Source organism: Carya illinoinensis, chromosome 6 (assembly GCF_018687715.1).
Source record: "Carya illinoinensis cultivar Pawnee chromosome 6, C.illinoinensisPawnee_v1, whole genome shotgun sequence".
Lineage (NCBI taxonomy): Eukaryota > Viridiplantae > Streptophyta > Magnoliopsida > Fagales > Juglandaceae > Carya > Carya illinoinensis.
The window spans coordinates 30,576,730-30,596,390 of record NC_056757.1 but is presented as its reverse complement, the minus strand read 5'-3'; the positions used below and the strand labels follow the sequence as shown (position 1 = coordinate 30,596,390).

Below are 19,661 nucleotides of genomic sequence, written 5' to 3'. Positions count from 1 at the left end.
ACCCTCGCCAATTCCTGTGTTTCTTTGTCCTCTGTGGTTTGGAGCCACCCTCTCCTAACAAAGCCTCCATCGATCCCAACCCCTGTCACAATGGAACCGTAATCGTCTTGGAAAACGCTGTCTTCCTAAGGCCTGAGCAGGTAAAAATTTCTGCTTTCTTTCTATTTGTCCATTTCTTCATTTTGGGAATCAAGGGAAAATGGAGAATTAATTTAGCAGCTACAACTTAACTGAGAATGGATGAATTTTCGGAACAGGAGAATAGGCCATGAAGGGGGATATATCTAATTCTCAAAAAGCTATAAACAAATCCCATATTTTCTCATCAAGGTTTTCAATTAATGTATATCAAAACCTTTGATTGCAGATAACAAAACCTTTGATTCCTCTAGCGGGAGCCAATTCGGGTCACCGGCGACAAAAGGAGCTGGAGGAGATGGAGAAGCAGAAGGCGGCCTGTAACAGCCCGCTAGAAATTCAATTGTGAAATTTCTATTAACTTTAGAAATCTCGTGAAAACCCCATAAGTTTTCACGAATCCATTAATCGTATAGGTTTTTGTCTAACTACATAGTTAGTGTTATTATTTACTATGGTATCAGAAGTGTGTTTTTGATTATTGGAGATAGTTAGAAGTGTCAAAATGTATTATAGTTTGTGCCATTAGACTCGGAGAGCTATTTAAAGTCTTATGGCACAATAACATTTTTTCATATTTTCGGACAAAACGTCTGTTCAAAACTGTAGATATTATTGGATAAAAAAAAATATCTTGAGGTAATTTTCATGAATATTATTGGGTAAAAATATTTTGAGTTGATTTTTATATATATTATTAGATAAAAATATCTTAAGTTGATTTTTTGTAGATACTATTGGATAGAATATTATGAGATAATCTTTTATAGATATTTTGGGTAGGAGAAAACTACACTCAACTCTCAACTCCAGCCTCATCTCTTCCATATCTCATCCATAATTATCTCCAGCCACCTCTCCTCATGAAATTATCTTCATTTACACTTTCCATTGAAAGAATATCAAACACTCTCTCTCGGACAGTTTTTAGGAGGTATTTTGCACGCCAATTTCGAAGCTGTTGTAAGTGTTTAATCATAAAGTCTCATTCATATAAGTTGTTAATTTTTGAGTCTAGTTTACATGGATATCTTATTTGTCCCATTTGAAGATCATTTGGTCAGTCAAATATTGTATAAACTATAGAAAGGTCATTCTGGGAGGTAAACTGGAGAATATGTTATAGTTTGGAGTTTTTGACCAAGCTAATGGATAGATATTGATCCGAAATTTTTATGGAGTATTGTTAACATGTATATATGACTATTGGTTGAGGATTTTTACATGATTAAATGTTTTGATGAAATATTTTCTTAGATTTAGAAACTTAGAAACTGGAAGAGGAAAAACAGTTTCTGTTTTGAGAAAGTTTAACTCTTTGGTGGTCTAAACCTATTCTAATGACTTTGATAATTTTATTGGAGGATCCTAAACATCTTATATACATGTTATATTATTATTTTGAAGATATTTGATGTTAGTTTCAAAGATATGAAATTTTATGCAAAGAGATATTCAAATAAGCCAAAGTGTGGATATTCTTGGCTAAATTTATGTTTTGGTTAATTTCTAACCATGTGATTTTGAATTAGAAGCTTGTATATGTTTTAGGACATCTTTTTAAACCATGTAATGGTTTGGTTTGAAGATCATATATTTATAAGTCATAGATCAAGAGATTTATCAAAACTAGTTAAGAAAAAAGTTTCTGTTTTTGGACTAAGTGTAAAACCAAAACCTCCAAATGTTATTTTGTGATTTTGGTGACTTTAGTTTGATAATTTAAAGAATGGTTGATGTTAGGATGATATTATGAATATGTTAGAAGTAAGATTTGATTTTTGAAATTCTTGTAGATGTTTTGATTTAAGGTCAAAACTTGTGATTCAAGTGCTTGGATCTTTTTATAAAAAAGTTTGGTGTTAATTATTAGTTTTTTTTTAAATGAATGTTTTAAGTATGGTTTTGAACTTAGGATTGGAAGATGTTTGTTGCAAAATTTTGGTTTAAGGATGAGTTTTGAAGTTGGAAGGAATTGCAACAAAAATCACGGGAAATGGCCTATGGATGTTTAAGCCATAGTGTGTTCTTCATAGTTGTGTTTTGTTTTAAATTTTTCTGAGTTGATATTTAAGTTTAGGATAAAATTTACATGAAGAATGTAAATTTTGGAAACTTTTGGAACTAGTATGCAAAATCCTTAAGTTATGGGTAAAACGGTCATTTTCCCACATGTAGAGAGTAAAATGAAAATTTTATTCTTTAAGTTAGTATTTTCCATATTTCAAATTATTAATGATTTAGTTCTAATTTTTAGAATCACTAATTACAGTTTCTCGTGATCGCACTTGAAGTTTTATAAGAAACGCAGAGATCGAGGTAAGTTAGCTTTTAACTTACTAGCAGTCTACTGTGTATGTGTGCTAAGTAAAGGAACTACAGTGTATGTATGTATGTTATCATATATGTCATGACATGCCAAGTTATCACGTAATTGTCTATTATACAGAATTTATTCTGTCGTCAATTTTTATCTGTTACATAATATATTCTGTCATGTATTACTGTACTTTACAAGTACGTCATGCTAAGTATGTCATCTATTACATGTATGTCAAGTCATTTAATATTCACTGTTGCAAATATGTCATGTTAAATATGTTGTCTATTATATGTTATGCAATGTTACGAAATATTTCTATCTCAAGTTGGTCATGTATTTCAAGTTATATTCAAGTCACGTTATGTTACGTCAGGGCTTCAGTCATTTCGTATTCCAGTCACGTTTCATCTTGATTACTTATGTATGGGGTCACAGCAATTGTGACGCATACACTACGTGAGACACAGCAATTGTGTCACGTAGAATACATGGGGCTACAACAACTGTGGAGTATGTATTTAAACAGTTAAAGAATAAGTTTCCGTAGAATACATGGGGCCACAACAACTGTGGAGTATGTATTTACACGTAGAATACATGGGGGCACAACAACTGTGGAGTATGTATTTTTCATGTTAAGTCAAGTTTGTGTAGAATACATGGGGCCACAACAACTGTGGAGTATGTATTTTTCATGTTAAGTCAAGTTTGTGTAGAATATATGGGGCCACAACAACTGTGGAGTATGTATTTACACGTAGAATACATGGGGCCACAACAACTGTGGAGTATGTATTTTTCATGTTAAGTCAAGTTTGTGTAGAATACATGGGGCCACAACAACTGTGGAGTATGTATTTACACGTAGAATACATGGGGTCACAACAACTGTGGAGTATGTATTTTTCATGTTAAGTCAAGTTTCAGATCAAGTTCATGTCAAGTCAAGTTCAGTTCATGTTTCAATTTAAGTTATGTCAATTATGCTATGTTGTACGCCAAGTTATGCTTTAATTACTTATGAATTTGATTATGCATTTATGCTTTTACTGTCATCCATGCATCATTAGCATGTGTGGAAGTTTTTTGTTAACTTACTGAGATTTGTAATCAAATCTCACAGTGGTAGTCCCAACTACCATTCCTCCCGAATGGTAGATCTTGTTACAGGACCTGAATGAGGATCATGAGCTGACCAACTAGACACAATCAACTGAACGACGGTGCGTCGTTAATGTTAATATAGTAGTTAAATTACTACTTGTACGATGGAGTTGCATCTCCAGTACTTTTGGATCATAACTATTTTGGACTAGTGTTGTGATCTTAGTTGTTCAATTGGTTTTTATGTATGAAGTATGTTTTAAGCATTTGAGATATTTTCAATTTGGTGCATAGTATTGCTAAAGAAAAAATTTATCCGCTGCGAATATTGCATATTGTTAGATGCATGTTAGGAATATTGCATCTTATATGTCATGAACGGGGGCAGGTAACCTTGTGTTGCATGTCTCGACGCTTCAAATGTCCGTCTGATCCCAAACGGAATTTGGGGGCGTCACACGGCCATTGACAAAGAGGCCTATGTCTTTGTGCGCTACTTGGGATGTGATGGAGCCAGTTTGCTTCTACTTAACGTCAATGTACTGCATGGGATGTGATGGAGGGCATCGTTTACACACCTGCTGAGGGAGAGAGAATAAGGCGAAGATGAACGAGAGAGAGAGAGAGAGAGAGAGAGAGAGAGAGAGAGAGAGAGAGAGAGAGAGAGAGAGAGAGAGAGAGATTAGAATGGAGGGGCAGATAACGGAACCGGATACCGGGTTTTTAATCCGATACCCAAATTTTAAATCTGTACCCGGACCGCATAGGTCCGGATTTTGCAATCCGGTAAAACCGGATTCCGGGCCGGGCCGGATAAAATCCGGCCCATATGAACAGTCCTAGTATTGATATATATTTTTTTATTTTTTAAAAATATTTAAATATAATTTATACTATTGATTGAATGCACTAGTAATCTTTCTCAGCAGCAGCATTGTGCTTTTGGAGGCCCGTGTGTCTCGAATCTTAAGGTCTGTTAATTAAACTTAAAAATCTCATCTCATCTCATTTTAATTCATCATTACATCTTTTTTAAATTTTAATACAAAATATAATAAATAATTTAACTTTTTTAAATTTTAATATAAAATTAATATTTAAAAATTATATTATAATAATATTTTATTTAGTATCATTTAAAATATTTTATCTCTTCTCATCTTATTATCTGTTAGACTTAGCAGCGCCTAACTCTCTGCAGACTGCCTGTGTGTCTTGAATCTTAACTCTCTCTGCCAGACTGCCTCGCTCGATCTCTCCTACTTTTCTGGGCTGACTCGTACGTATAAATCCGAATCCGGGCCAGGACTGGGGCTAAATACCGTGTCGAAAATTGGTTGAAACAGAACCCAAGCTCCGAGCCCCACCTATCTTACACCTGGAAACTGATCTCATTCACATCAAGCATGGAGGTTTCCGCGCCCATGCTTAATAGTTAATACTCCCCAACCCAATTCTTTTGAGAAAAATTCTATTTATATAAATTATATTGAGTAAAATATTTACGTGAAATAATTTAATTTAAAATTTAAATTTTATAAATTAAATTTTATTATTTAAATAAAAAAAATATTTATAATTGTGAATTGAGCAACCGCTACGTATTTGAAATAAATAAATAAAACATGAAATTTATATAAAAAAAATTAATTTTTTAATAATAAATTCAATTTTTTTTTAAAATCAATTATACGATATTTACGCACTTTAAAATTATATATAAAATTATTCTTAAATAAAATAGATGGTGTGCTCTATAGTCTACACAATGATGGAGCCAAGTTATAGATACGGGTGGCCATGGCCCCTAAAAAAATTTTAATAATTAAAATCTCGCCTAATTTTTTCCTCAAAATTCTAAATATATAAATTCCACCCCCCTCCCAACCCCAAAAATAAAAAATTACAACCCTGGTGTAATCTCCAAAATTTTCTAAAATCTGTATATACATGGAAAAGTTCATCTCCAAGTTTCTCCTATTTACTATGATCTAGTCCATTCAAAATTAATTTCTTTGCCCACAACAATTCTTTCAATTTGATGGGTAGATTCTAAAAGAAAACTTAAAATTAAAACCAAATTCATGATAATAATAAACTTATTAATATAAAACCCAAAGTTCTTGTTTATATCATATTAAATTTCTTAAAATGAAATCCAAAGTGAAATAAATACTAGAAGAATAATTTAGGATTGATCTTTTGTATGGAAGAATAGTTGTGAGCTTTTATCTATTAAATTTCACTAGGCAAGAAAATATCTATTTGGGTATTATATACTTTTTTTTTTTTTTGAATGAAAACATAATTTCATTTATCCATCAAGAAATAATATAATTTTTGTCCCTCAATACAACTTCCATAACCTCACTAGGACCCTCCTCAATCCACATACATTCGGAATTTAGAAACTTAGCCAAGTGTGCAGCAGCATGAGCTGTGTGATTGCCCCCCCTTTTAGTAAATGAAACCTTCCAATTGGCCTGCCCATTCAACAGGAATTGGATGTCTTCTACAAGCTGCCCCTTCCAAGAACAATCCGAGCACTTGCCAGTAACACAATCAATGACCTGTTTTGCATCACCTTCGAACACCATGTGTGAAAAACCCAATTCTCTACACAGTTGCATAGCTCTTAACAAGGCATAGCATTCTGCATGAAAAGCTGAAGGAACATGAGTCTTTGGTGCAGCCAGAACCACCTCTATATCACCCCTTCCATCTCTCAAAACAATCCCAATCCCCATGCAATTACTATCTGCTGAATAAAAGGCATCAAAATTAAGTTTATAAAAAGGCTCTCTTGCTGGTGACCACATGGTGTGGACCTCTACTCGCTGCTGGCCTGCTGCTACAGAAAGTTGTTGCTGCTGAACTGCTACTGCAGAATTTGGCTGCTGCTGTATACTACCTACTACAGAAAATTGCTGCTGTTGAACTGCTGCTGCAGAATTTTGCTGCTGCTGTATACTACCTGCTGCAGAAAGTTGCTGCTGCTGAATTGCAGCAGCAGAATTTTGCTGCTGCTGTATACTTCCTGCTGCAGAAAATTGCTGCTGCTGCAGAATTGTGCTGTTGTTGTATACTACCTGCTGCCTGGAAAATTTCAAGCTCATTCAAAGCAGCCATAAAAAGAGAAGCTAGATCTTGGAAGATTTGTTCAAACACCCATCTGTTTCGTCTAGCCCACAGCTTATGACAGACTACTGCAACTTGTTCCAAGTGCTGTCCCTCGAGTTTCATAGACAAGTTGCCCCATAAATCAGAAAAATCCACAAAATCTGAATGCCATTTCTTCACAGGACTAGATGAGTCCTCCCATACATCAGTTGCTGCAGGACATGTCCATAATACATGCAAGACGGATTCCTCCTCTCTAGTACAGATAGGACACAAGCGATCTTGCAAAACCTGTTTTTTAACCAGCACAGTCTTTGTAGGTAGAATATCATTAAGAGCTTTCCATAACACTTGTTTTACTTTCCCTGGGACCTGCAAACCCCAAATCTTTTTCCATTGAGCCTCCAACCCCGAAGCATTAGAAGACTGCCCCTTATGCATACTCTGTAACTCATAAGCAACAAAATAAGCACTCTTAACTGAAAAAATCCCATTTGAGGCTACCACCCAATATTTAATGTATCACCAAATATTTAGACTTTTGTATAAAACTTGTATAAACTAGCTTACATACTAGAATGAAAGATGAGCTTACAAAAAATCACATTAGATTTTATCGAATCTCTAAAAATGTCATTAAAAAAATGATATGGATGAATATTATTCCATGAAATACTGTCATAAGAAATCTCAATGGATGATAAGTTGGGTATTTTAGAATTTTATTTTTATATGTATATGCTAAATTATAAATCCTTTTTTTTTCGAAATAAAAGCTTTCTTTAAATAAGATAATTTTACCAATATGTAACTTTGATGTAGAGTTATAATCTTACAATGTACAATGGAATTAAGCTTAAGATTTATTTTTATTTTTATTTTACATAAATGTTGCATGCTAGAAAAGTTGGCATTACACAGAAAAATGTTTGGTTTCACCATTGAGTCTACACAGCATGACCAATTTGATAATATAATAACCATTTTTTCAGTCATCAAAACATATTAATATAAATAGTGTCATGATAATTAAAATTAAAATTTATGTTAATGATTTTAATTACATTACATATGATTATAGGTTAAGACTACTATATAAGTTATCTATACTCTAAAATACCTAATAATTTTTCTAAATTCTCTGCAGGGACATGTGACTTTAGCATTTTTCTAAAAAAATTTCAAAATGTAAGGCCCGTTTGGATGTTCAATTAAGTTGAAATTATTTGAGTTTTTTATAAATAGTAATAAGTTTTGTATAGTCAAACTAAAATAAATTTAGATGTATTTAAATGTTAAGATGAGTTTAGATATATTTATAAAAAATTAAAAAAAGTAATAAATTTTGTGTGTAAAGATGCGTGCAGTTGAAAAAAATTATTGGTTCTATGTGTAAAGAAATTTTGAGTTAATATAAATTTAATGATTTAAGAATTAAATATTTAAATATTAAATTTAATTTAAAATTAGACTGAATTGAATTCTTTTAAACCAACTTACAAACGTCACCTAAGTTGCAAAAAATCTCAAGAAAATGTTATAAATAAGTAAAATAAAAATTTAAACGTATCATAGTCTGTATCCATTTATGGCATCAGCTGTAGTCTTCCATTAATGGTGTTAATTTAACTGTACTTGTCGGCCATTACTGCAATCATGGAAGTTGCCCCCTTTCTAATGGCAGGCTGGCAGCTAATTCAGCGGTTGACTTCAATCCACATCTCTATTGAATTTGGAGAAAATATACAAATTCTCTTTCAAGTTTAAACTAGTATTTAATTTACAATCATCCTCCAAACAATCCATTACCATAATTATCTCTTCAAATTATTAAAGATTATAATCTACCCCTTCTATCAAAAAAATTAGCATAAAAATTATAGTTATTGTTTGGTTACATATTTTAGATGAGATGTTTTGTTAAAAATTAAATAAAATATTATTGTAGTATAATTTTTTAATATTAATTTTGTTTTAAAATTTAAAAAAGTTTTTGAATTTTTTATTATATTTTTTGTGAAAATTTTAAAAAATTATAATAATTATATAAGATGAGACGAGATACTTTGAGTTTGTGACATTGTGTAACCAAAACAGTCATTAATCTATCGCTTCTAAAAAAAAAAAAAGACCTAAAATACTCGATAAATAAGTTAATTATTAAGAGAAATTGAAAGAACAAAATATTTTCCGAAATAAGTATAACTATTCAAAGTCATTTAAAAAAAAATGTCTTAAAAAAATGAACTTTATTTTAAAAAAACAAATTAGAAAGCATATATATTTTCTGGGAAAATAGTTTATTATAAAATAATTATTGTTGCTTAAAATAAGTCATTGTTACCCTTTTTTTTAATCTTATTTGTATATATACGTTTTTTTAAAACTTATGAAATATTATTTTCTATTTTTTAATTTTCTAAAAAATATATATTTTTTATTTTATTTAAATAAAAAAGGAGGTTACGTTACAATTCCTTCTTTGATAGGCCGCAGGATGAAAAGAGATTCAGGGGAGGGGACCCACCTTATTGGGAGAGAGGTTGCTCCGCTCGTAGAGGAGCCAAAAGTAAAGTAGTGGCGTATTTTCAACACCAACCATTGCAATGTCAGAGTCAATATTGGAGACCTGTTTTAACTTTGAAAATATTTACAATTCTTGTGGTGGACTTTTCAGCCCGCGACTCACGACCCTCTCGAAACACCGACGGTTTAATTTCAATGGGAACTCTAAATTCCGTTAGATCCCGTGAGTCCGAATCAGCTCGACTGTATGCACTCATTCTTCAATGTTCTCTCTGTCTAGTTTCTTAATGAGAGAGAGAGAGAGAGAGGTAGGCGTCTGTGTTGGGTTTGGTTGAGGGAAGAGTGCGTGTTTGGTAAGGGGGAGATATTAATAGAGAATAATGGAGTTGTTAGAAAACGGGGTGGAAGCAAATGAGCTGCAAGATAGCAGCTTGAAAATGGAAAGCAATGAGATTGAGCAAAACAAAGTGAGCATCATGAGGGCGCTCGTCGAAGCAGAAGATCCCTCTGCCAAGGTCCCACCCTTTTCTTTTCGACCTTTCGTTGCCTTTTTCGTTAGCATCGGATAGTTTGTTGTTTGGATGGTTATTACTGTTCCTGTTTTGAAGCTAAATTATTTCTGGGTTTAGTGGTGCTGTGTCTATCGTGATGAAAAAGAGGCAAATTAAGAGTTATTACGTTGTACAACTGAAGGGATTCGGGTGTTTAAATTAAGGAATGATATGCTTAATATGGCACACAAATGTTTAATCTTTTGACCCGTCTCTCAGAATAATAGAATGAGGTTGCGCGGGGTTAAACTTAAACCTGAAGGTTGAACTTAGCTAAGATCGTTTACTTTGGATCCCAAATGTTTGACATACCTTTTTTATTCTTTTACTATATTTTTCCAGAAACCTGTTTCAATTAAGATGTGACAGTCTTATTATAATTAGAAGGACCTCATAAACTGAAAAAATTGCAATATGATGCTCACAATTGGACTTTAAACTCACACGGTTAGAAAAATATCCTTGTAAGTATGAGTCTCAGCTCAAGGAAAACAAAGAGGCCAATGCGATGCTTTATTTAGATTCAATAACCTTGTTTGTTAGTAGAATTGATTTGTACGTTAAAGCTCGTATATTTGTTCATGTTACAATTTGTGTTTATATTTATTTGAACATAATTTATTTTCCTGGATTATATGGATTGTTTTTGTTTTGCAGGAAGTGGACAATTTCATGATCAGGAGATTTCTGCGTGCTCGTGATTTAGACATTGAGAAGGCTTCTAACCTATTCCTGAAGTACCTGAGCTGGAGGCAGAAATTCGTTCCTAATGGCTCCATAGGGGCATCGGAGATTCCAAACGAACTTGCCCATAACAAGATGTTTATGCAAGGCCTGGATAAGAATGGACGCCCCATAGTAGTTGTCTTTGGCGGCAGGCATAAGCAAAACAACATAGAGGAGTTCAAGCGTATGTTATGACTTTGAAACTCTAGCAAATTGGATTTCACTCAAATCATTTGAAATTCTCCATGCTGAAAATAGGACCTGGTGAATCTTCTGCAGGTTTTGTGGTCTACACTCTAGACAAAATATGTTCCAGGTAACTTTCTCTCCCATCCCTATCAAGACGTTAAACATCTGTTTCACCATATTTATGGGTGAAAGATATCCCTACAGAGGGGGTATCATTGTCTTTGAAGAATCATTTTATCTTTAAAGTTGAGATGATATGTTTTTCAACTTGTATGGGTCAAAGATTTCCCTGGAGAGGGGATATCTTTGTCTGTGAAGAATCGTTTAATCTCTAAGTCGATATGCCATGTCATTTGAGGCTCTATTATCAGAAGAGATGGATAAGACAAGATGGATAACATGTGTATGTTGACAACCTATCTATCTCCTAGAAAGCAGCCTCCTTTGATGTAATCTAAAAAATGTAAGAAAGATTAAAGAAAGAAAGCAGCTTCCCTGCATTTGGAGAATGGTTTACATGATAATTTCAAAGAATAAGTCGTGGTTTAAGCAAGAAGGTGCTGTGAACTCTAGACATATTTCCTCAATCCTCTGCTTTCTAAACCAAACAGACCCTGGAGTTAGGGATGTTCTTCTGATTCAATTTGTTCCCTTCCGTTGATCCAGAGATCAGAGACTATTGATCTGAGCTGAGTTGGGAATTGTCGGATTGGATCTGGGCCAACGGGTTGAAATTTTGCCTTTTTTGGCTTCGCTTTGGGTGGGGCAGAAATTTGAACATCCCCAACCCAGAGTTGTCTTTAATAAGTTTTACCAAACCACATAAAGTTGTGCTATTGAGCTAGCTAACCTCCTTTTAAGTTATGGTTTGGTTCTGAGTGTAAGAGCTTTGAATCATGGACTGCGACTTATGCATGTGGTCTTGGTCTTTCAGAATGCCAGGAGGACAGGAGAAGTTTGTGTGCATTGGAGATCTTAAAGGATGGGGATACTCTAACAGTGACATACGAGGATATCTGGCAGCTCTCTCAATCTTGCAGGTTTGATCCTCCCACTTCTAAGATGCCATGTTATTGCTACAACTTATAAATGAGTAAATACACTTGGCGTCAATGATTCATTGATTCCACCATTCCATTAGTGGGACTTTGATTTCAGCTGTGCATGATAATCCATATATATATAAATTCTTTTATGAGTATATGTATATAATATATATAGGCAATGATTAAAAAAAGCTTAATTTTAGCAATTTGGTTTTTTAATGACAGGATTGTTACCCAGAGAGGCTAGGCAAGTTATTCATAGTCCATGTACCTTACTTATTCATGACGGCATGGAAAGCGGTTTACCCATTCATTGACAGCAAAACTAAAAAGAAGGTAAAGCATGGGATGTCCTTTCTTGCAAGAAAATGCATATTCATGCATGCAAATTAACCACTGGACACAGAAACTATTATGTTACAGTTCCAAATATTCATACCATCACTATTTGATGCATTTAATCTTGGCATCAGTGCAATCGACAAAATCATATGATTCTGATAGAAAAGAAAGTTACCACCTTGAATGATCGGTCAAAGTATCAAAACTTTCAGCCTTGATCAATATTATCAGAAAGTCAGACGGATATTTTTGTAGTCTTTTAAATGGTTAAAAGCATGGGTTATCCAAAAGGTACAGAGGAAGCCCACTGGTGTTGATTGTGTCATCAACTAATCTGACTGTTTATGCGTCAAAAATGTGTGTTTACAGATAATTTTTGTTGAGAACAAAAGTCTGAGATCTACTCTGCTGAATGAGATTGATGAGAGCCAACTGCCAGATACGTACGGAGGCCCACTACCATTAGTCCCTATCCAAGATGCATAAAATTTTCAACTAACGGGGTTTCTCTCTCTCTATTACTTGTCGGCTTAGCTGTTTCAGCTGACACAACATAGATCTGGAAAATCTGTTTTCTTTTCAAAATTCCTAAGCCAGAGAGTATATATATTTGGCCTGTCACACCAATATTTGAGATCATACATTTTTATTCTTCAGCATGTTCTGTGCAACTGTGACAAAAAGAAATGAAGATAATTCGAGAATTCCTGTTGATGACAGTTTCTAGATGCGTCAGGCAACAGTAGGGGATGGCATGAGAGGTTGAACGAAAAGAAAAAAGAAAAATCTAATTATAAGTATAAATATGTATTGATATATATATTAATCTAATGTGATTAGTTAAAAAGTAAATTTTATTAAAAATAATACTAAAAAATTTGAATATGAATATGAATGAATCAATATTGATATGTAGATTATTACGATATTTTATTTGTATATAACAAAACTCTAAACAGAATTGACAGGATCATAAATGACTAAAAATAATGTTCAATAAAAGATAAAATATTAGATTTTTGACGCTAACCTACTAGGCAATTCAGGGAGGATAAACCCATAATAAAACAAGAAGATTACATATGAAACGTTCAAACTTTTAATAATGGTGTTTTCTTGAACTACCACGTTACAAGTTTCTCTGATCCAAATGGAAAGATGTTTGAATCTTTTATAAAAGTAAATAAAAAAAATTGACGTAATTTTATATAACATATAAGATTATAAAATTATTTTTATTATAAAATTAATATAATGTATTACACGAAATCATCCGGAACAGTTTTCCTTGTATACAGTACTACAGAGCACAAAGAAAATATATGTTTTATTAGATAGAAAATACCAAAGTGCGAGTACATCAAACAAAACAAAAACACGGTTCCCTACGTAGCTTTAGATTGCAAGGGAGGGGGACGGTCCTTCCACCAAAACCAAGAAAATTCTTCTGTGCAGCTTTAGACTGGAATAGGAATGGCTCTTAGCGGATGAGCAATCTGTAAAGTTAAGGCAAACTTATCTTCCATACTCATATCCTCGCTTTTTATCCCTTCTTCAAGCTTCCAATCGAAATTGTGGACAAGAGAACCTAACATCAAGTGCAACATTCTTATTGCCAATGGCAAACCAGGACATATTCTCCTTCCGCCACCAAAGGGTATAAGCTCAAAGTTCCGGCCTTTAACATCAATTTCCAACCCTAAGAACCTCTCTGGCATAAATGAATTTGCATTGTCGCATATACTTGGGTCTCGACCTATGGCCCACGCATTCACTAGGACTTGTGCACCCTTTGGAATTGTGTAACCATTAATTTCAGCGTCTGCTTTTGCTTTCCTGGGTAGTAAAAGTGGAACAACTGGGTGCAATCTAAATGTTTCTTTGACGATGGCTTGTAAGTAAGGTAATCGCGTAATATCCGATTCCTCTACAGGGTTGCCTCTGCCAATAACTTGTTCCAGCTCTGCTTGGGCTTTTGACAATGCCACTGGGTTGTGGAGTAGTTCTGCCATTGCCCATTCCAGTGTGGCTGAAGTTGTCTCAGTGCCTGCAATAAATAGATCCTAATCCAGCAAAAAGAGAATTTTAGAAAATTCTTTGTAGATCACAAACCATATTGATCAAATGTATGAGTATTTAAAAGAAATTTCAACCAGAATTGAGAGTAATAATTACCAAAAACAAATGTTCTATCTTAGTTTTGTCCATCTCCTCACTGTTCTTTTCGCTGATGTTGAGAAGGGTATCTAACATATCATTGCACTTAGCAGAACCAGCCACCTTTCTCTCATGCAATCGTTGGCTAATCATGTGGTCAAAGAGATGCATCAGCTTCCCAAAGTAAACTGTCATGCGCTGCCTTGCCCGTTGAGGGTCGATCTTCTTAAGCAGAGCGAAATAATCAGCAAGGTTGGGTTTCCCTGCCTCTGTCATGACATTCCAGACAATCTCCTTGAACTCTCTAGCTGTGTCAGAATTCAGATCGGCCAAATCCACTGAAAAAACAGTGTTCGATAACAGATTAAGCGCAGTCTTGAAAGCCGCCTTACCAATCTCTACTGCATCGCCGGATAGGCTGCTTTGACGAGTCTCGACAAGGAGCTCTTGCAATTTCATGCCTCGGATATTTTGGTTGGCATCGAGTGCTTTGTTGGAGAATAGCTGGTCATTGCAGATCTTGCGAAGGTTCCTCCACCGGGTAGAAATTGGTATCCATGGCAAGCCAAACTCATCCTGTTTGTGGGCTCGAACTGTGTCCGGGATTGTGCGGTTGGACAGCAATTGATCATGCGTTTGAAGAACTTCTTTTGCCATCTCTGCCGAAGAAATGATTATTGTTGTTACTTGGCCTAGCTTTAGGCTCATTATGGGGCCATGAATCTGGGCAAGCTTGGCTAGCGACTTGTGGGGTTTGTCACCCAAATCCAAGAGGTTTCCGAGTATTGGAAATGGTTTTGGACCAGGTGGAAGCTTTTTCGAAATTGCAGTGCTTCGAGTTATGCGGAAGGCTTGGAAGATAACCCAAGTGAAGCAAAAACATAGCAAAGTGCTATACAAATCCATATTTCCTAATTATGTAACCTGATCAGAGTGGAAATAACAAAGATAGAGAAAACCAGACAACTATTCTTCCTCCATAGACGAAGGAAAACAAAACTTGAACAATGCTTCCAGTGTTTGCAGGAGCCAAGTTTCCCTGATATGATTTAGGAGGACTTGAGAAGTGGGATGTGGATGGGAAACGCAAACGTCATTTATTGGCATTGCCACCTCTTACCCACCCACCTCGTAAGAGGTGAAGTCGACTTTCTGCCTCGTAAGTCACGGCTTCATTTATGAATAACGAGAGTTATTATCATATTATTATTTATTTATTTTTATTTAAATATTTTTATTTTTTATTTTACTTAATAATTAATGAAATTTATATTAGTAAAGTTATATATATATTTTTAATTTTTTTAATGAATAAAGATGTTAAAAAAATACTATAACAAATAATAAAAAATAAAAAAACTTAAAATAAATTTAGATAATAAATAGATGGTATTAGAATAGTAATCTATCACTATCATTTAGGAAAATGAAATGCGATAGAAATTTTGAGATGTGATAAAATTTTGATGGTGGACAACAATACGCTTCGTATCCACCTCGTAAGAGGTGGAAGTCAACTATCTACCTTTAAGTCACGGCTTCATTTGAGAAAATGAAATGATAGGAATTTGTTAGATGAGATCGAATTTCGTTGTACTGTATATTAATATTTGTACTAGATTAATTAAAAAGAAATAATATTATATATTTTATTTATATTTTATTATAAATAATGTGATGTATTTATTATTATTTGATTATAAAAAAAATTATAAAAAATAATTAATTAATAGTAATAAATGTATTATATTTTAATTAGTTAAATATAAGTATGATAGTAATATAGTATATAGAATTTTTCATAAAAAGATAAGATGAAATGTATATTTATTTATAAAGATGAGATGAGATGAAATTATTTTGATTTTTTTATAGTATTTAATGGGGTGGGACCCACACAAGTATTTTATTTAATTTTTATAGTATTTTATTCTGAAAAATACCGTTGAAAGTGGCTAGCATAACTGTTGATCAAACTAGTTTGTTACTGTTCACAGAAGCAGAATTATTTCGAATTCTTTTTCCCTTTTAGGTCCGGATTGGTTAGATAAAATTAAAACTTTCATCTCAATTCATCATTAAAATTTTTTTAAATTTTAATATAAAATTAATATTAAAAAATTATATTATAAAAATATTTTATTAATTATTATTTAAAACATTTCTTCAAATAACTAAATAGAACCTTAGTTTTTAATTTCTCTTTATTTAATGTGGTGGGATCTGTCAGATGTCAGAGAGGATTCTGTCAGTGGTTTCAAAATCACTAAATAGCATTGAAGTATTTATCTATTTTTAGGTTTATGTTTTTAAACTAATTGAATTTTTATTTATTTATTATCTAGATGCTAAATATTTAATAAAATAAAATAGTAATAAAAATATGGTGTGTTGTGTGAATTTATATATAAAATTTTTCTTTTGTAAAACTGTTCACCGTACGAAAACTTTGACAAATTTTTAAAGTTTTATATTTTATCCTGAAAGCAAACGAGGAAATCTTCAAAGATATAAGAATACCCAATTGGAGGATGTACCAGAGTCGGGGTTGTTTATAAGCAGATGGCGAGAGGGGAGCACCGGAATTGCCCTCGGTACCATTGACGAGAGTCTCCTCCCTGCAACTCTCAGCATCTTCTTCTCCTTCTTGATCGCAAATGTCGTTGTTGCCTACGCTTTCGCCGACCAGAAACACAGACAGAGACACACACACACACACACACAGCCTACGGAAGATAAGAGCCCAGAATGCCGCCACGGAGGCACTCAACGTGTAGTATTGTGCCACCGCTCTCTGACCGACTAGAGTGACACGACAACGTTTTCACTTCTCTGATTCAGGGAAAGGACAGGAAATTTCGAAGGCGGTGCACGGCTTAACTGAACGAAGTTTATTAGAACTGTCTAATACTGAAGTTAAGCGTATTACAACATTTTTATGGTATGTAATGTCATCAAGTTAATTCACTTTCCATCTCGCGGGTAAAATTCTTTTTCTGAAGTTCCCCCGTCGCCCAATATTCATCAAGTTGTGCATAGCAAGGAATGGCAGCATTGACATACGGTACAAAGCACATTGCCAGGAGAAACATGAACATGCTGGAATCTGCTAGGTAAATACCTATATAATTTTCCATAAATCTTACGGTTGCGCGTCACAATGCAAAAGGATTTGCTAGCAGTATGTATGAAGCGAAGGATCTGGCTGAACAATCTAAACAATAGGTGTCACTCGAAAGGTTGTTCGCGTCGGCATCACGATCCAACTTCACTCATCTGCCTCGACGGATCCAGAGGAATGATGGGGGAAAGTAGACCAAACATCTGTCCATGTTCTCCGTCCATCGGTCACCTCCTTTACAACAGACGCTGCCTCTTCTACACTAACACGGACCTGATCCTTGCTGTCCCTCTCCCGAATTGTCACGGAGGATGTTGAATCAACAGTGCTTGCAAATGGTACACCATGACCAAGTTCATCGGTTCTTGCATATCGTTTACCGATTGAAGTCCCTGTAAACATTATTCAAGCGCGCAGATAATCAGTAAGAAGCACATACATATGTGCATAAGACAGCATTTTACATATTGTAGTTTTTTTTAAGGCAAACTATCAGAGCTTTCATGGTAACTGGAGTAATTGCAAAACAAAGACAAGACAGCTTGAACATAAACAAATGTGATCAAGACAGAAGGTTGAGCATACCGATACCAAGGCCCCAGTCTTCACACGTTTACCCCGTGACCCAATCATCCCTTATAACAGCCAAAGCAAATTAGTGAAAAGGCAAAATACCTGTAATGTCAACCTTATGTGAGTTTCCAGCCGTAGTCAATGATTGGGAGATGACTTTTGCCACCTCCTCATAATATTGTTGCTGAACAAGTGGGAAAACCGTGCATTTAATAGGTGCTACAAGAGGCGGAAAAAGGAACACATTTAATTGTTCATCCCCAGCTTTACTCGGCCTTGTATAGAAAGAGTGTTCAAAGAGGCAAAATATTATCCTCCCTATGCCAAAAGATGGCTCGATTACAGATGGTGTGAAACTCTATGGTGTTCTTTCTTTATCTCCTTTGAAATTGCAACCATGTTCTTCTTAATGGTAACGTTTTTTCCAAGAGTGCCCACATGAAATTCACTCTCTCCTTTGGATTCTAAAGCAGCCTTCATTTCCAAAGCTTCTTTTTCATTCATTGCCTAAAATGAAGAAAGCAAATGATTACATTTTCTAGAAATCTTGCCTAGCCAAAAGATGGCTATTAAATATTTACCTCCAAAGCTTCGACCACCATTTTTTGGTTCCCCTTGAATGCAAGTCCCAGCTCTTTTTTGACTGGATTGATCACTAGTTTCTGGAATTATACACCATCATTCAAAGTAATGTTAGCCAACATCAGGCAGGTGAATTAAAAGAGTGTTGTCTTGCAAGATAGGTCATGCACTTGTGCTTATGGAATTGATAACGAAAGTGATTATGGCTAATTGAGAAAAGAACTACCCCCACTTCTCTGGGTTCTGGGAATTTTTCCTGAGCCACAAGAGGGACACCACTTTTCTCCTGTCAAACATCAATTAATCAATACTCCACACGAATGTTGTTTTATGCCTTGAGACTATAGCAGATATCTTGTTAGCTGCTGGACGACAAAAGTATTCTTACAAGCATTCTTACTTATTACAATAAAAATGGAGGAGGCTCATATCCCATTAGCAAGCTTTATCAATAACAATGTGCCAAAATGAAATTAAATTATCGATATTATTCATAAATATTATTCCATCTCATCATAATATATAGTGATTGGAGTGAACAAAACATCTTGTGTTATAGTCTAATTATTGCACCCGAGATCTATATTATTGCACGATTTTATGATTTCTGAGTTGGGTTGTGCTTATGATTTCTGAGCTGGGTTTCCAATTTCTAGGCTATTATTGCACAATTTTATGATTTCTAAGTTGGGGTTATGCTTATGATTTCTGAGTCTATTGGGAAAGGCAACCCGTTTTCTACTCCACGACACAACGCCTAAATAAAAACTCTCAGAATAAAAATCTCACTTATAAAAAGTTCAGCACAGTGTCCTCTCTCTAGATTTTTTCTCATTCCTCACCAATCAGATATGAACTGTCTTCAGAATCTTCGAGGGTTTACTTAAACATTTCCTTCATCATCTGATTCTCTGCATTTCAAAATATCTCTCAGTTATTTTCTTAAAAATTTTTATTTTTTTCCTCTTGTCCAATTTCAGATCCTCTGCCTTACCTTTGCAAAGCTTCAAAGGCCATTGGAGAAAGACTCCCTACTTTGTCGATACACTGGTATAAGGAAAATAATATTTCCAATATATATACACGTGCATGTATATATATATATATGCATAAATCCATATTTATTAGTATAATTGTATTCATGCATGTGTGTATGTACTCAT

The 19,661-nt window shown here is 34.2% G+C and overlaps 3 protein-coding genes and 1 long non-coding RNA gene across 4 annotated transcripts; 2 read left to right on the top strand and 2 right to left on the bottom strand.

Annotated features, from left to right (window-relative positions):
• The first annotated feature begins 9,296 nt into the window (after window positions 1-9,296).
• Window positions 9,297-12,779, top strand: LOC122312509 (phosphatidylinositol transfer protein 3-like). Its single transcript, XM_043127145.1, has 6 exons — window positions 9,297-9,726; window positions 10,420-10,672; window positions 10,768-10,804; window positions 11,612-11,717; window positions 11,949-12,059; window positions 12,435-12,779. Exons 1-6 carry the CDS (start codon window positions 9,592-9,594, stop codon window positions 12,549-12,551), a joined length of 759 nt encoding a protein of 252 aa, XP_042983079.1. The 5' UTR covers window positions 9,297-9,591; the 3' UTR covers window positions 12,552-12,779.
• Window positions 12,066-12,394, top strand: LOC122312510. Its single transcript, XR_006243201.1, has 2 exons — window positions 12,066-12,316; window positions 12,357-12,394. It is a non-coding gene; the product is annotated as an uncharacterized LOC122312510 (long non-coding RNA).
• Window positions 12,780-13,283: 504 nt separating the features above from the next.
• LOC122314116 (geraniol 8-hydroxylase-like) lies at window positions 13,284-15,329 on the bottom strand. The gene is made up of 2 exons (XM_043129524.1): window positions 14,241-15,329; window positions 13,284-14,128 (listed from the first exon to the last, which is right to left on the bottom strand). Exons 1-2 carry the CDS (start codon window positions 15,126-15,128, stop codon window positions 13,523-13,525), a joined length of 1,494 nt encoding a protein of 497 aa, XP_042985458.1. The 5' UTR covers window positions 15,129-15,329; the 3' UTR covers window positions 13,284-13,522.
• Window positions 15,330-17,490: 2,161 nt separating this feature from the next.
• Window positions 17,491-18,892, bottom strand: LOC122312751 (glycine--tRNA ligase, mitochondrial 1-like). The gene is made up of 6 exons (XM_043127411.1): window positions 18,887-18,892; window positions 18,725-18,784; window positions 18,498-18,578; window positions 18,260-18,423; window positions 18,019-18,191; window positions 17,491-17,735 (listed from the first exon to the last, which is right to left on the bottom strand). Exons 1-6 carry the CDS (start codon window positions 18,890-18,892, stop codon window positions 17,491-17,493), a joined length of 729 nt encoding a protein of 242 aa, XP_042983345.1.
• Window positions 18,893-19,661: the final 769 nt, after the last annotated feature.

Coding starts and splice junctions, on each gene's coding strand:
- LOC122314116 (XM_043129524.1), bottom strand. CDS start 15,128: ATGGATTTGTATAGCACTTTGCTATGTTTTTGCTTCACTTGGGTTATC. Junction 14,129..14,240: donor AGATAGAACATTTGTTTTTG/GTAATTATTACT, acceptor TTGCTGGATTAG/GATCTATTTATTGCAGGCAC.
- LOC122312751 (XM_043127411.1), bottom strand. Junction 18,579..18,724: donor CAGAACCCAGAGAAGTGGGG/GTAGTTCTTTTC, acceptor GTATAATTCCAG/AAACTAGTGATCAATCCAGT. Junction 17,736..18,018: donor ACATAAGGTTGACATTACAG/GTATTTTGCCTT, acceptor TAATGTTTACAG/GGACTTCAATCGGTAAACGA.
- LOC122312509 (XM_043127145.1), top strand. CDS start 9,592: ATGGAGTTGTTAGAAAACGGGGTGGAAGCAAATGAGCTGCAAGATAGC. Junction 9,727..10,419: donor CAGAAGATCCCTCTGCCAAG/GTCCCACCCTTT, acceptor TTTGTTTTGCAG/GAAGTGGACAATTTCATGAT. Junction 12,060..12,434: donor ACAGCAAAACTAAAAAGAAG/GTAAAGCATGGG, acceptor GTGTGTTTACAG/ATAATTTTTGTTGAGAACAA.